Source organism: Morus notabilis, unplaced genomic scaffold, assembly GCF_000414095.1.
Source record: "Morus notabilis unplaced genomic scaffold, ASM41409v2 Scaffold986, whole genome shotgun sequence".
Taxonomy (NCBI): domain Eukaryota; kingdom Viridiplantae; phylum Streptophyta; class Magnoliopsida; order Rosales; family Moraceae; genus Morus; species Morus notabilis.
In genome coordinates this window covers 45,172-59,156 of record NW_010358724.1, presented here as the reverse complement: position 1 = coordinate 59,156, position 13,985 = coordinate 45,172, and the positions used below count along the sequence as shown (strand labels likewise).

The 13,985-nt window shown below is 35.5% G+C and overlaps 3 protein-coding genes across 3 annotated transcripts; 2 read left to right on the top strand and 1 right to left on the bottom strand.

The window, feature by feature from the left end:
- The first annotated feature begins 764 nt into the window (after positions 1-764).
- Positions 765-4,654, top strand: LOC21385317 (probable inactive receptor-like protein kinase At3g56050). The gene is made up of 9 exons (XM_010093153.2): positions 765-1,070; positions 1,192-1,330; positions 2,109-2,180; positions 2,286-2,429; positions 2,527-2,667; positions 2,869-3,251; positions 3,340-3,530; positions 3,619-3,751; positions 3,880-4,654. Exons 1-9 carry the CDS (start codon positions 956-958, stop codon positions 4,482-4,484), a joined length of 1,923 nt encoding a protein of 640 aa, XP_010091455.1. The 5' UTR covers positions 765-955; the 3' UTR covers positions 4,485-4,654.
- Positions 4,655-4,845: 191 nt separating this feature from the next.
- On the top strand, positions 4,846-6,568 carry LOC21385316 (non-classical arabinogalactan protein 30). The gene has a single exon (XM_024162421.1). It carries the CDS (start codon positions 6,025-6,027, stop codon positions 6,559-6,561), a length of 537 nt encoding a protein of 178 aa, XP_024018189.1. The 5' UTR covers positions 4,846-6,024; the 3' UTR covers positions 6,562-6,568.
- Positions 6,569-6,861: 293 nt separating this feature from the next.
- On the bottom strand, positions 6,862-9,404 carry LOC21385315. The gene is made up of 5 exons (XM_010093151.2): positions 9,178-9,404; positions 8,936-9,080; positions 8,554-8,711; positions 8,177-8,261; positions 6,862-8,086 (listed from the first exon to the last, which is right to left on the bottom strand). The coding sequence occupies exons 1-5, from the start codon at positions 9,258-9,260 to the stop codon at positions 6,920-6,922; spliced, it is 1,638 nt and encodes a 545-aa protein (XP_010091453.1). The 5' UTR covers positions 9,261-9,404; the 3' UTR covers positions 6,862-6,919.
- Positions 9,405-13,985: the final 4,581 nt, after the last annotated feature.

Sequence of the window (13,985 nt, the reverse complement as noted above, 5' to 3'; positions counted from 1 at the left end):
TTTCTATCATAAAAGTTTATATATAGCACTTGTATATATATATATATATATATATTTTACACTTTAATTCTGTATATTTATGCCTCGTTCACTTCGCAGATTTGAGTTTTTAATTCAAGTTGAGATGTGACATTTTTTTAAATCTTTTCACTGTAACAGAAAAAATTTGATGTGATATTTTTTTAAAATTTTTTACTGTAAAAACCTAAAACTGAAAACTCAAATCGGTGAAATGAACGATGCCTTTAAGTTATTAAGAGATCTAAAAGCATATTAACATGAACATAAGGTAAAATAATAATAATAATAATAATAATAAAGAAATAGAGCAAGCACCCAAATAAGTCTAAGTAGGAATCATAACCGTAAAAAATATATAATATAATAGATTTCAATATAATTAGCAAGTATCTAAAAGCCAAATTAGTTTGCCGCAAGGTTTGGTCCTTGGCATGGCAATCATTCACTTATTTATTTTTTCCACGAAAAAAAGAGTTAGTAGTTAATATTTTTTTAATCGTTATATTTATATAAAAAATTATTTATTTTACATATTTTTTAATTTTATTTAATTTTAATAAGATTTAACTGTTAGAAAAGATATTGTATTTATTTGCGTGTGTTTTAAGTTTAACCGGGTCAAACAAAAAAAAATTACCGCGAATTAAATAAGTGATGTTTTTTATTTTTTATTTTTGCAGTGTACGCGTTTTCAAACTTATTCTCTGGGTCTAAATTAACCCGCAAGCACGCGAACATGGTAATCTTCTCCTTTTTTTTTTGTTCAACTGAGAGTTTTCGATTTTGGTGACTGCTAAGCTCCATTTGTTCTGCTCTAAATCCAAATAATAAAAAAAAAAGCTTGCTTTGCTCAGAGTTGGTTCGTGGATAAACAAGTTAAAAAAAGTCTTCGGTTTTGATTCGTTCGTTCTTGGTTTGGTTGGATCGTCAGAAAATGAGCGAGAAATGGAAGTTCTATCGATTCAGAAACCGCTTGGGAATCTTGGCTATGGTGATCTTGTGCTTATCGCTTCAGAATCTGAGTCTCTGTTGGTCTCTCAACGATGAGGGTTCGTTTATGTTTCTTCTTAATTGTTCTTTCGCTTGTAAGGCTGAATTAGCTTGAAAATTGAAGTAGATAAAATGTTTGACAAAAGTTTTTTTTTTTCTTTTTTCTTTTTATTGGTTCAGGTTTGGCGCTTTTGAGGTTTAAGGAGAGAATCACAAGTGATCCATTTAACTCTTTGACCGATTGGAAAGATGATAGTGGGGAAGTTAATGCCTGCTTTTGGTTTGGTGTCGAGTGCTCAGATGGAAAAGTCGTCGCTTTGTAAGTTCTTCTATCTCTTCCTTGATATACAAAGGACTTTTTTTAAAGAGGAAATTGAGCTCTTCTATGGGAAAAGAAAAAAAAAAAGGAGCTCTGTAATTTGTTTTTTGGTTATGTTGGACAAGGAATAAAGATGAAATGGAAATAAATAAATAAATTCTCTTAGGCTGTTTAAGTTAAAAGGATTTTCAATTTTTTTCTTTACTCTGTTTTCCTTGGCAACTGAGGAATATGTGGAACTCAGGAGTTGTTGCTCAAAAGAAAGAGTCAGGAAGATGGTTTCAGCCTAATTCTATATGTTGTGATATTTGATCGCGTAATTCATTTCGGTTTCATACAAATTGAATGTTTAGATAATATTTGTCACATGGAGCAATCTCTTGCCTTCTTTTACCTTCTACACCCTCTTAATTTTGGTTTCTACTTATTACTTTACAATCTGACAAAAAAAGGGGGGTAAAGAAAAGAAAGGAAGGAAGAAAAGGAAGAATCTTAAGTTTTAATTAGACTGCAGAATAATTCACTAAATATTCCTTAATCATGGTCTTTTTCCATGAGTTAAATAGGCTCTACATTCTAATTTATGTACCCTCATCAAAGTAAGAGGTTTTTTAGCATTCAGTCGTGAGTCAATACAGAAATTAGATACTTATTTTTATCAATTTTTAGTGTACATGTACTCTTCTCTCTCTCTCTCTCTCTCTCTTCTTTTGCAGAAAGTCATTATAACTTTATTTTTGTCTAATGAATCCTAATATTAGACGTGTACGTTGTGCAGAAACTTGAAAGATCTCTGTCTTGGAGGAACACTGGCGCCAGAACTTAGACGCCTTTCCCATGTAAAATCTATGTAAGCAAGCATTTCTTATCTTGCTAATTGGTGCTATACATATTAGAGGTTCATACTCTTTGTTTCTTTTTAGTGTTATCAATCTCAATCCATTGTTTTCTGCAGTATCTTGCGGAACAACTCCTTTACTGGAGTCATTCCTGAAGGAATCGACAAGTTAGAGGAGTTAGAGATGCTGGATTTAGGATACAATAACTTCCGTGGACCACTTCCGGTGGACCTTGGCAGTAATTTGTCATTGGCGATACTGTAGGTTCATCAAGTCACAAGCAGTTCTACTTTTGTCTTCAACATCATTCCTTTATATATCTATTTTATGGACCTGCTTTTGTGCCTGCATTTGCAGACTCTTGGACAACAATCAGTTTCTTGGTAGCTTGTCCCCTGAAGTTCATAAACTAAAGATGCTCTCTGAGTTTCTAGTCGACGAGGATCAACTATCTGTTGCAGCTAAAGAATTATCTTGCAACCAAAGACCAAATGCGTGGTATGTAACGGGATGCCTTTAACCGGAGCAGATAACAAAAATCTCTATCAAACACTATTGCACGCATTTAAAAATCTGTATCAATTCCATGGCTTCTAGCAATTTTGATCTTGTGGTTTCTTCTTGCCTTTTCGTTTAGACTGCATTTTGAGACTGTTCATGTTCTAATGTGACTAGTAAAATGCTGTTTTTTTTTGCCAGGAACGTCAACCAGGCAGAAGACCACATTCATCGAAGAGTGTTACAAGCAACTACACGTCGACAAGGGGATGCTCCTCTACTGCCTTCTCCTCCTCCATCACCATCTCCATCATCATCAGGAAAAGCTGACATTGCACCAAAACCAAAGGCAACTTTGCCCCCTCCACCACCCCCAGTTCCTGCTCCGAGTCCTTCTGCAACTGTCAACCATAACAATTCCTCTTCAAAGAGTAATAGTGTTGCGATATTGGCTGGAGCCATCGGGGGCGCAGTAGTTCTTGCGGTTGCCGTAGTTGGCTATCTATGTCTTAAAACAAAGGTAGCTATTGTCAAACCTTGGGCAACAGGATTGAGCGGACAACTTCAGAAAGCATTTGTGTCTGGTAAGTCTTCCTTCTCATGAAAAAAAAAAAAAGAAGAAAATCTGCTGCAAATTTTGTGTGTGAGTATTGATTTGAAGTTATGTTTCAGGCGTTCCAAAGCTTAAGAGATCAGAGCTTGAAACAGCTTGTGAAGATTTCAGCAATGTGATAGATTCTTCATCAATTGGAACACTGTACAAAGGGACGTTGTCGAGTGGAGTTGAAATAGCTGTAGCCTCAGTGGCTGCAACATCTGCCAAGGAATGGTCAGAAAACTTAGAAGTGCAGTTTTTGAAAAAGGTACTGGTACAGAAAAATGCTACAAGACAACATTGGTTTATACTATTCAGTGTGACAATTCCTAATAGTTGTTTGGTTATGTTTTCAGATCGACACATTATCTAAAGTGAACCACAAGAATTTTGTCAATCTTATTGGGTATTGTCAAGAAGATGAACCTTTCACTAGAATGATGGTTTTTGAGTATGCTCCAAATGGAACTCTCTTTGAGCATCTACATAGTAAGTACCTGGCCTAGTCATTTAAAGTTTCACATGCCAAAAGTTTCAATAGCATACCACCAAGTTACAATTTCTCTTGGTGTGCCACTTTCTGGCATGAAATCTAATGCTAGTGGATCTGATTGCAGTAAAAGAAGCTGAACACTTGGACTGGGGAATGCGACTGAGAATTGCGTTGGGCATGGCTTACTGCCTAGACTACATGCATCGGCTGGAGCAACCTATAGCCCACAAAAACTTAAGCTCTTCAGCTATTCGTCTCACCGAGGATTATGCTGCGAAAATTGCTGAATTCAGCTTCTGGAACGAGATTGCTGTGGCTGCTCCAATGGAATCTCTGGGGATCAAAAAGCTTCCAAGCACACCCTCATCAAGCCCAGAATGTAATGTCTACAGCTTTGGTGTAATATTGTTTGAGATGGTCACGGGCAGGCTTCCTTACTCGGTAGACATTTGCTCTCTTGAAGACTGGGCATCAGACTATCTTAGAGGAGACCAACCCTTGAGAGAAATGGTGGATCCTACTCTAAGTTCATATGAAGAAGAACAGTTGGAGCTAATTGGAGAAGTCATGAAGTCTTGTGTCCATCCCGACCCAAGACAAAGACCGGCAATGAGAGAAGTTTGTATCAGACTGAGAGAGATAACGGGGATAACTCCCGATGGAGCATCGCCTAGGCTCTCTCCCCTTTGGTGGGCAGAGCTTGAACTCATGTCCACAGAGGCAATCTAATAAAGGTTGCAACTTTAAGATGTAAGTATAAAAAGTTCTACATTCTGTAGTTGGCCTCAGGTTTGATAGTGCTTGTATCTATTATTGCAGTACTATAATCATTGACGTTTGGTTGGAGGATTCAAACCATATGATTCGAACCATTTTTTATTTACATGTATTTTTTGTGAGAGAAAATACTGTAGAGAACCACGAATCATGATTCGAATCAGGGAACGAATCCCTCTGCCAAACATCCTCTTAGTTGTACATAACTGCAACACGAGAAAAATATAGGAAAAAATCTTCCATCTTTTTCCCTTTCTCGCTTTTTGTTTTTTATTTTAGAGAAAAATATAGGAAAAAATCTTCCATCTTTTTCCCTTTCTCGCTTTTTATTTTTTTTTTTTTTTTTATAATTTGAATTTTGTTGCTTTTGGCTTCAACAACATTGTGAAAAATACACAAACGGCTATTAAAAAATTCAGGAGTCTCTGATTTTCTATCATCTCTCGGAAAGTTCCTCCATAACAGAGACAATAATTTTTAAGAATACAATAGGGGGAAAAACGAAAAAGAAAGAAAAAAAAAAAACCCTCAAATTGGAAAAAGCCATGAAGTATTTCAATTCTCTTCCTCGTTTGGATTAGGAAAAAAAAAGGGGGGCAAAATATAACTTGTCAATGAAAATGGTCCCATTTCATTGCACATAAGATGGAATGTATAGAAACAACAAGAATAGGAATTCTACCTTACAGCTTTCCCGTACACACGATTGTTCCTCAAGCAATCAAACTCCTGTTTGGCCAGTTTGAGCTGCAAATAAAATTGTTTGTTCAAAGATATTTGAGCTCAGATTCAAGGGCCAGCTCTTTATGATCCCTGCCTTTTGGCTTTGCCAAGCCATTTTGGAACCATTAAGGGCTCATTTCTTTGTAGTGTTTAAATCTATAGTTTTGATTCTACTATAGTGTTTTCTTCTCATAAAAAATTTAAATTTCAAATGTCAACATTAAAAATCACTGGTTAAAACACATGAACTAAACGGGCCCAAAAATATGAGATTTGAAGCATTTTAACATTCGCTCAATACTAAAAACCAAAATTCAAACTGAAGAGATATCGAATCTCAAATGTTTGGGTAACCACTTCCTTTATTAAGAGTTAAGAAAAAAATAAATAAAAAAGAACGCAAAAATATGAACAGCTTCCTGGAAAGATCAGGTTATATAGTTAAAAACATGTTGCGAGACAAAACAAAAAATGATATATATGTCTTGCAAAATAGATTAGGACGAGAAAATCTTTTAGATTGATTTGTCATCCAACGTGTGAAAAGAATATCGGCATTAAACAAAATAAATGTGGCCTTCACATATTAGCCGTTGACATGCAAGCTTAGTTGCTCCCACGTATTATATAATCTCAACAAAACTCTCACATAACCCAAACAAGCCACAACTATATAAATGCCACCCTCGTGCAAAACCACTCACCATCAAGAAAAGCTTCCTTCTTCTCCAATCAGCTCTAATTAGTCCCTTAAGACCCATCAAAGCAAATGGCAAGAATTCAGCTCATAATCCTCATCTCATGTCTCCTTCTCCTCCCATTGGCCTTCCCCTCCATAGCAGCCAATGAAGATGTCCCAACCAAGCCGGCGGAGAATAAAGTCGACGTTGTTGTGGAAGGCGTGGTCTACTGCCAGAGCTGTGACCGGTTCGGAACATGGTCTCTAACTGATGCTGAGCCGATTCCTTCGGCTAAAGTTAGTGTCATCTGCAAGAACCACAGGGGTCAAGTCAGCTTCTACAAGGCTTTTGAATCAGACAGCAAAGGGTATTTCTATGCCGAGCTCGAGGGCTACAAGATAAGCCATGTTCTGCTTGACCATCCCCTCCAAGCGTGCAAAGTGAAGCTTGTCTCCTCTCCTAATGCGAATTGCAGCCTCCTTTCCAATGTCAACTATGGAATGTATGGATCCCCTCTTCGATATGAGAAGAAGAGTTTGAGAAGTAAGAATTACGAGGCTGTGATATATGCTGCAGGGCCCTTGGCTTTCCGTCCTAATCATTGCCCTCCGACCACTCATTTCTGATATTTGCCACCGCTATTATCCTTGACGAATGATTAATCCTTAGTTAATCTTTTTTAGTTTTTTGTTTTGTTTCGACTGATGTACTTGATTGAACAAAATAAGCTGTGCTACAAGATTTTAAGCTCTACCTTTATTTACATTCTTGATTTTGCATAGAGAAAACAGAATTAAATGCATTCGAGTTTTGCATAATCCAACATGGATAAATGACTAAAATTGTATTCCAATAACAAAGTATGAGAAAGAAAACAGAGAACAGAGAAATCTGTCAATGTTTCCACAGTTCAAAAGCATGTGGTACATCATTAAACACAATCAAATTCCAAAACAAGAGACTTGGAAAATGGATATACCGCTACTAAAAGTCCAAAGGCATTCCAAACATCTTGTTAATATCATCAATAGCCTCCTTGGTAAACATAGTAGGCTCGTACAAGTCACAACCTCGTGACTTCCCTGATGCTTTTGGCATCGACTTAACTGGTTTATGTTCCATATCATCATCAGGAAGTATTGTAAACCCACCAAAATTATTTTTCACATCAGGTGCCTTGTCCTGCTTCTTCGATCTTTTGGTCCTTACAAAATCTATTGGCTTCCCAAACATGTTATTGATATCCTCCATGGCCTCCTTCAAGTTGATTGTGGGCTCTACCAAGCCATGATGGCAAACATTTTCCGCTACAGACTCGTCCAAGATGGTGGACCCAACAAACCGACGAACAACTGTATCCTCTCTAAACCTTGGTCGAGATGAGACTTCTAAACCCATATCATCAGAACTTTCAGATGGAAGATCCTTTGGACTAGGAAATACAAATACATTTCCGTGTGAAGCAGATCTATCATCTTCCCTAGAATTGCAAATATCACCCTTCTCAAAGCAATCTTCTGCAGGATTTCCATCTTCAGTCCTATCATTTTCTTCATCATCAATAAAAATGCTTAAAGGTTCTTGGTGAACCTGTTGGTTTCCAACTCTATGCTGCGGCAGTGGAAAACTCTTCTCATCCTTTTGGTCTGCTGGCTTGACTAGTCCATCCAAGTTTTCATCAATGAATACCTGGAATGCATTGTCTGAATTGCCATCATTCTGTGGTTGTTTTCGGCGTCTACCAACTGGGGCCACCTCCAAAGGCTCACTAAACATGCTGTTTATGGCATTCATGGCCTCTTTCATGTTTACTGTGGGATCAAGCAATCCATGATGACAGGCATCTTCTGTTTCAGATTTTCGAATAGCAGCGCCCACAAATTTCCCCACTACTGTATCATCACTGCAAAACATCTTGGATTTATCAGACGCTCTTTCAGCAGTAGCTTGCTGCTTCTTTCTAGGGGCCAAGGCATCAGTATGATTAGATTCAATTAACGGCTGAGAACTTCCCTCTGATATTTTATTAGTCCTTGCGTGTTTCTCATTAGCAGGCATTTGATCATGCAATGCACTTCCCGGTCTACCCATAACTCCACATTCATTTTCTTTGTTTTCTTCGGTCTTACCTTTTGTAAGCTTTTCCAAGCGCTGCAGAACATTCTCCCAGTATTAAGATAACAGACAACTTTCTGTAACGACAAACACAACCTAAAACAGGCACAAAAACATAAGAACTACCTGGGTTGTTTGATTCTTGCGTCTCTGTATGCGACTAAGGAACTGCTCATACGACTGCTGTAACTCGTCTACGGGCTCTGCAAGGCTGTCCAACATTTAGTTTTAGCACAATTAAAAGCTGCCCAAGTTTCAAAAGAAAGTCCAAAATCCTAAATACTTGAATTAACTACTACTTTTTCCTGATCAGGAGCTGCTCCTCAAATTAAAGCAGTTGGAGATAAATGAAACGTTTTTGCTTTCGGGAGTTCTGTACTGAACTTTTACAAATTACGTCTTAGCTCAGCTAGATTTTTCAATTTGCTAGGCCAACAACTAAGAATAATGAGACTGAGATAAACAAAACAACAAAAGCCACAAGAAGTGGAAAGAGAACTTACTTCTGAATTCCCAAATAGTACATCTTCTCAGCGTCTTCAAATTTCTTCTTCTTCTCATAGTAAAGAGCATAAGCCCGGTAGAACAGAGAGTGCTTCGTCCCAATGCCATTCGATTCCATGGCCTTCAAAAGCGCTCTTGGATCATCCACGAAATCCATCTAAAAGCAAAGGGAAACAGTGAAAAACTCATGACTTTGCGGATTTAATAAGGAATCTCTTTTTTTAATTGCCATCGAATAAATAAAACCTAGAACAATGTAAAGACCATAAATTTCCTCAAATTCACATTCATACAAGTCCTTTTCTTCCGGTTTCTCGTCAGCCAAATTATAATAGCTTGAAAGAAAATCAAAACCGTTGAAATATTAGGGCTTGGTTATACCAACTGTAACCAAACGCGAAGGTACCGCGAGTCGTTTCGGTAACGCCGATCGGACTCGAAGGTCTGCGTGCATTTCTGAAGAAACCTGGGGAGCTTTTCCTTCAGAAGTTGAGGCGGCAACGAGTGATTCAACTTTCGGATTCCTCTGGAGCAACAAAACCATTATAAGATTGAGGAAATAAAAATGGCGGAGAGACGGAGAGAGAGGAGGAATGGAGTGAGATTTGGGGATGTGGTTGTACCGGATCCAAGGGAGAAGAGGGTCTTCGCCGGGGTAGGTTTTGATGTCGGAGACGATGGAGGCGAAGAGGTCCTTGTTGGCCATGGCGTTGAAGAAGATGGAGATCGAAAATAGCGGTGATGATGATGCAGTGGAGGCTGTGGAGGCAGGGCCACAGGCCCACAAGGGTGTTCTAATTTGAATTCAATTGCGCTCCATTTGCCTTGGATTCTGATTCTGAACTTATTTGTTTAAAAAAAAAAAAAAACAATTTGATTAATTAATCTGTAATCTACTCTATTTAACCCTATTTCTCAAAAAAAAAAAAAAAAAAAAAAAAAGACAAGTTCTACAAGATATGTTTATAAAAGTGAAATTGAAATATAAGAATATTTTAAAAAATATTTTAAAAATAATAAAGTTACATAATAATTATTATAATACTTTTTAAAGCTTATGACACAAAATTACTTAACAATTATTATAGTAATTAAATTGATTAATTAATTGGCATTTTAACCTTTTTTTTTTGTTCCTATATGCAAATTTAAGGACGAGTTTTTTAAACCTGTCGTTTTTTTTTTTTTGCTAACTAGAAATTGCCATTAAAATCACATTAGACAATATTTACTGATCATGCGTTTATTTTATATGTTTAAACCACTCTTTAAACTTTTTTGTTACAATGTATTATCTCACAAACTTAAATTTTTGTTCGATTAACTAGAAATTGCCATTAAAATCACATTAGACAATATTTACTGATCATGCATTTATTTTATATGTTTAAACCACTCTTTAAACTTTTTTATTACAATGTATTATCTCACAAACTTAAATTTTTGTTCGATCTATAAACCGAACAGACCCTAAACACAATCGGCGTCGTTTAAAATACCATTATATGCCACAAACATACAATGAAGTCAAATTTAATGATGGTTTGTAAATTGTCGTTGTCTTGTTAAAACGATTATCGTTGCATGCTTTAACAATGATTAAGAACAGCCATCTTATCTACTATTTGTTTTGGTGGATATAACATTCCAACATGTAGAACTTATAGTTACTGCTCTAATTTAATTATTTTCTAATAATTGTTGTACTTCGCAAGTCACATTTATTTGTTGACCCACAATATCTCGATCTTTAGCTACCAAAGCATCATAAATATTAAGCTTCTTGCCCGATGCGTAAATCTACATCTAATATAGACTAATAATTTGAGCAATACGCCCTAGGTTTACTTTCCAATGTGGGAACCCCGAGACTAGAAGTAATAGGATTTATTCTCATAAAAAAATATATGAATGTTTTAGGAATATTTATCAAAATAAATTTAAAAAAAAAAAAAAGCAATGTTGGATAGTAAAGTATCTACCTATTCTTATGACCAATGATTCAAAGTGAGTTCTTTAAGATGGTGCATCCGTTAAGGATATGCAGTTATGTAAAAATATAATAGGTGTATTACATTATGTGACTATCACTGAGGTTGAGATTTCTTATAACGTTAATAAAGTTCGTCAATTTGTACAAAATCCAACAAATAAAAACTGGAAGACAACTTAAGAGAATTTTAAGACATTTTAAAAGAACAACAAAGTATGGAGTGCACTAAGAAAGATTTGCATAACTGGATCTTGTGGCTTTTTATGACGCTGATTAGACCTTTTGTACTCTCGATGACATTAGGTCAAATTAATTTAGGTCATTGTGTATTTTTTGGACAAAATCTTGTGCCATGTCATTTAAGAAAGCAACACACAATCTCAAGGTTTAGTTAGTCTTGTTTTAGGAGTCACTTTGATATGATTCAGTCTCTCTTGTCTGGATTAGAGTGTAGCAATTATGGAACATCATTGATTTGGTGTGACAATGTAAGTACAGTTGTATGCTAGAACTAAGCATATAGAATTGAATCTCTATTTTGTAAGGTCATGCATTAAGCTATTGAGGTTAGACATGTTCCTGTTGCAGACCATGTTCTTACAAAGGTTGTCATAAGCTCTTAGTTTAATCAAATGAAGTTCAAACTCAACGCCTAAAATCTTTCTACCATAAGAGCTAGCTGTGGTAGTTTTGGTTGTTACATAGTTTACACATGTACAGTATGTATTCATTATGGATAACATATTTTTTTTTTCTTTTTTTTTCGGTAGTAGTAGTAGATAAGAGAATTAGTTAGGCTGATTAGAGCATTTAAAGAACGTTTATATTCATTTGTTCAATTAATGTGAATCATAAGTTTATTCGGAAATTCTTTCATTCTCTAGTTTTTCTCTTGATTTATTTTCTTCATAAATAGTACTGACAACAATTTGAGGTTGAAACTTGCAATTAATCAAACCCCAAAAGCAAAAGAGCTTTAAAAAAAATAAAAATAAAAATAAAAAATAAAAACCTTAGGAGTTGGGAATTTGAACTTACACCTTATACTAGAATTAGTGTGAAATTACTATTAGGGTATGCTTGCAGCCACACCAAATAGTCTATAATTTCACCCCTAAATCACAAGACAGTTCAAGACTCTTTATCGCAGAAAAAAAAAGAATAAAAAACTATCATATGTAGTTGATGCTGCTCATATGACGAATAGTAAATATCAATTCTTTGAACTGGACCGTTACACATTTAATAAAAATGTTATATAGTAAACATCAATTCTCATGCTAAAATCTTTATCAAGCGGGCTTTTCATGATGTACTTCCTACCAATGCTAACCTTTCGAGGAGAAATATTTCATATACATGGTAAAGGAAGAAACAAGATTCTTTGCGGCGGAGGAGTCAGAATTTTTTGGGCGTAATACAAACCAAAAATTTTGAATTATACTACAACACAATAGTCTTTTTATGTTCAAGTACCTATTTATATGTTTAATTTTTTTTTTCCTAAATGAAATAAACTTGTAATGGAGTTTAATTTTAATTTTCAACGTTTAGAGTTGAAAATTTGTTAATTTATATAATAATATAGTCTATGTTCGATTTATTAGAGATTTTAAGTTTGAAATGAGAGGACTTAAAAAAAGTAGGGTATAGTTGAAATGTTTTTAAAAATACCATGTAAATGTTGTAATTAAAACAGTTTCAGGAGGCAAATTGAGGAAAAAAAATGTAGAATTTTTTGAATGAAGGGCAAAATATAAAAGGAGCTGGGTTGGGGCCGGGGGCGGCTAGCTCCGCCGCTAGTTATCTGTGCCATTTGGTTTCAAGTTTTCAACAAAAACCTCAAAATTAACCTGTTTCATTTGGCTTACAAAGGATTACAAATAGAACCAAAGCTAATGCCCAACGACAAGGCGTTTAGAGTGAAAGGAATAAACTAGAAAACGACAACCTAAGCAAACAACCAAACGACGCATAAGGGGAAATACCCAAAACGACAATGGAAACAATATCCCAACTAATGAACCTGAGCTTCCTACATCAGCCTTTATGTGGGACGGCTAAAATCTCCTTCTGACGTTGCGAACGACGCTGCATCCTTTATCGAGGAGTTCCAAAGTTTGGGGCTGGTGGCGGACCATCCAAAGCCACCGTTCTCCTCATTTGTCTCCTCCTCCAGCCTAATGTGGATGCTTTGTCATCAGAGATGGTAATGGCCTTGTGGTTGGGGCAATGTCCAATCTGCTTCCTGCCTCTTTCTCACCAATTCTGCTCGACTCTATTGTTCACAATGATATCTCAACGTTGTGGGAAAAGGAAAATATTTAAGATCGACAATGTTGCGCATGCAAACTTTTCTCCAAATGGATCGATCTACTTGCAAATAAGAGACTTTTGGTAAAGCAATTCTAGTAGTTTGGCCACATTTTATCATACCTAATTGCTGTAGTTATTGAAAACCAAATAACTAATTTTTTTTTCCTTCATTATTTACCTTTTTCCCTCCTTAATGTTAGAAAGTGTATGCCTAAGAATTTTAGTTCAAGATCCAACATGGCCACATCATATTTATTGCAAGCTACTTCTCGTGGTAACAATGTATTGGCCAGTTTCCGTTTTGGATTTCTTGGCCTAAGCATTTATATATTGAATTTAAATGCAGGTGGGGATAGTAGTCTAGGTTTTGGGTGATCATATTACCATGTCCTCACGAGCCCGTTTGTTTTTTACAAAAAATTTGAATAAAAATAAATTCTTATCAATAGTTTTCTTACCAAATTTGAATTTATAATTAAAATCATTGACTTACGTGAACCAAAAGGCCTAATAGAAGTTTAGTTCCAACATCACTTACTAAAGATCTCTTTCCTTCTCCCTCTTTTCATCATTAGTTTTTATAAGATAGTTTCAGTATAAAATTTTGTGATATTCATGTTTTATTCTACATATTACATACTATTGTCCACTTTTTCTCTTGAAGATAAAAAAGTTTTCCTGTATTACACTTTCTGTTAGTTTTTCTAATAGCTCGTTTTAAAAGAAAAGGCATTCCATTCTATATCCTTTTGCGTAATTGGAACTACTCTTTTCATTTTCTCATTATCATAAAGCAAGTACTAGCCAGGAGAATTTGGCTAAAATAACGGAGTAAAAAAGTAAAATTAAGAAAATGACTTTTTAATTTTAGTTTTATTTATTTTATTTGAATAAATTGTTAATTATATAATTAATAACAATTCCCGTGACGTTTGCCGATTCTCAAACTTGTCTTGTAAAGTTGTTCGGACGGGTTCGGACAGTGGATTCGTACATATTCTGCTAAGACTAGATCGATTTGCCTGAACCCAGAAGAACAAAAGAAAAGGAATCCGAATAATAAGAACCGAAAATTGATTCCAAAAGTTCGGAACTTTAAACGACCAAATACCCAGAAAAGAG

What these genes read in the sequence shown, in the direction of transcription:
- LOC21385317 (XM_010093153.2), top strand. Translation starts at nt 956, where the DNA reads ATGAGCGAGAAATGGAAGTTCTATCGATTCAGAAACCGCTTGGGAATC. An exon ending in AAGTGCAGTTTTTGAAAAAG is followed by an intron (nt 3,531 to 3,618) that starts GTACTGGTACAG and finishes TTATGTTTTCAG; the next exon opens with ATCGACACATTATCTAAAGT. An exon ending in TCTCTTTGAGCATCTACATA is followed by an intron (nt 3,752 to 3,879) that starts GTAAGTACCTGG and finishes ATCTGATTGCAG; the next exon opens with TAAAAGAAGCTGAACACTTG.
- LOC21385316 (XM_024162421.1), top strand. Translation starts at nt 6,025, where the DNA reads ATGGCAAGAATTCAGCTCATAATCCTCATCTCATGTCTCCTTCTCCTC.
- LOC21385315 (XM_010093151.2), bottom strand. Translation starts at nt 9,260, where the DNA reads ATGGCCAACAAGGACCTCTTCGCCTCCATCGTCTCCGACATCAAAACC. An exon ending in CCTCTTCTCCCTTGGATCCG is followed by an intron (nt 9,081 to 9,177) that starts GTACAACCACAT and finishes TTGTTGCTCCAG; the next exon opens with AGGAATCCGAAAGTTGAATC. An exon ending in GCAAGAATCAAACAACCCAG is followed by an intron (nt 8,087 to 8,176) that starts GTAGTTCTTATG and finishes AATGTTCTGCAG; the next exon opens with CGCTTGGAAAAGCTTACAAA.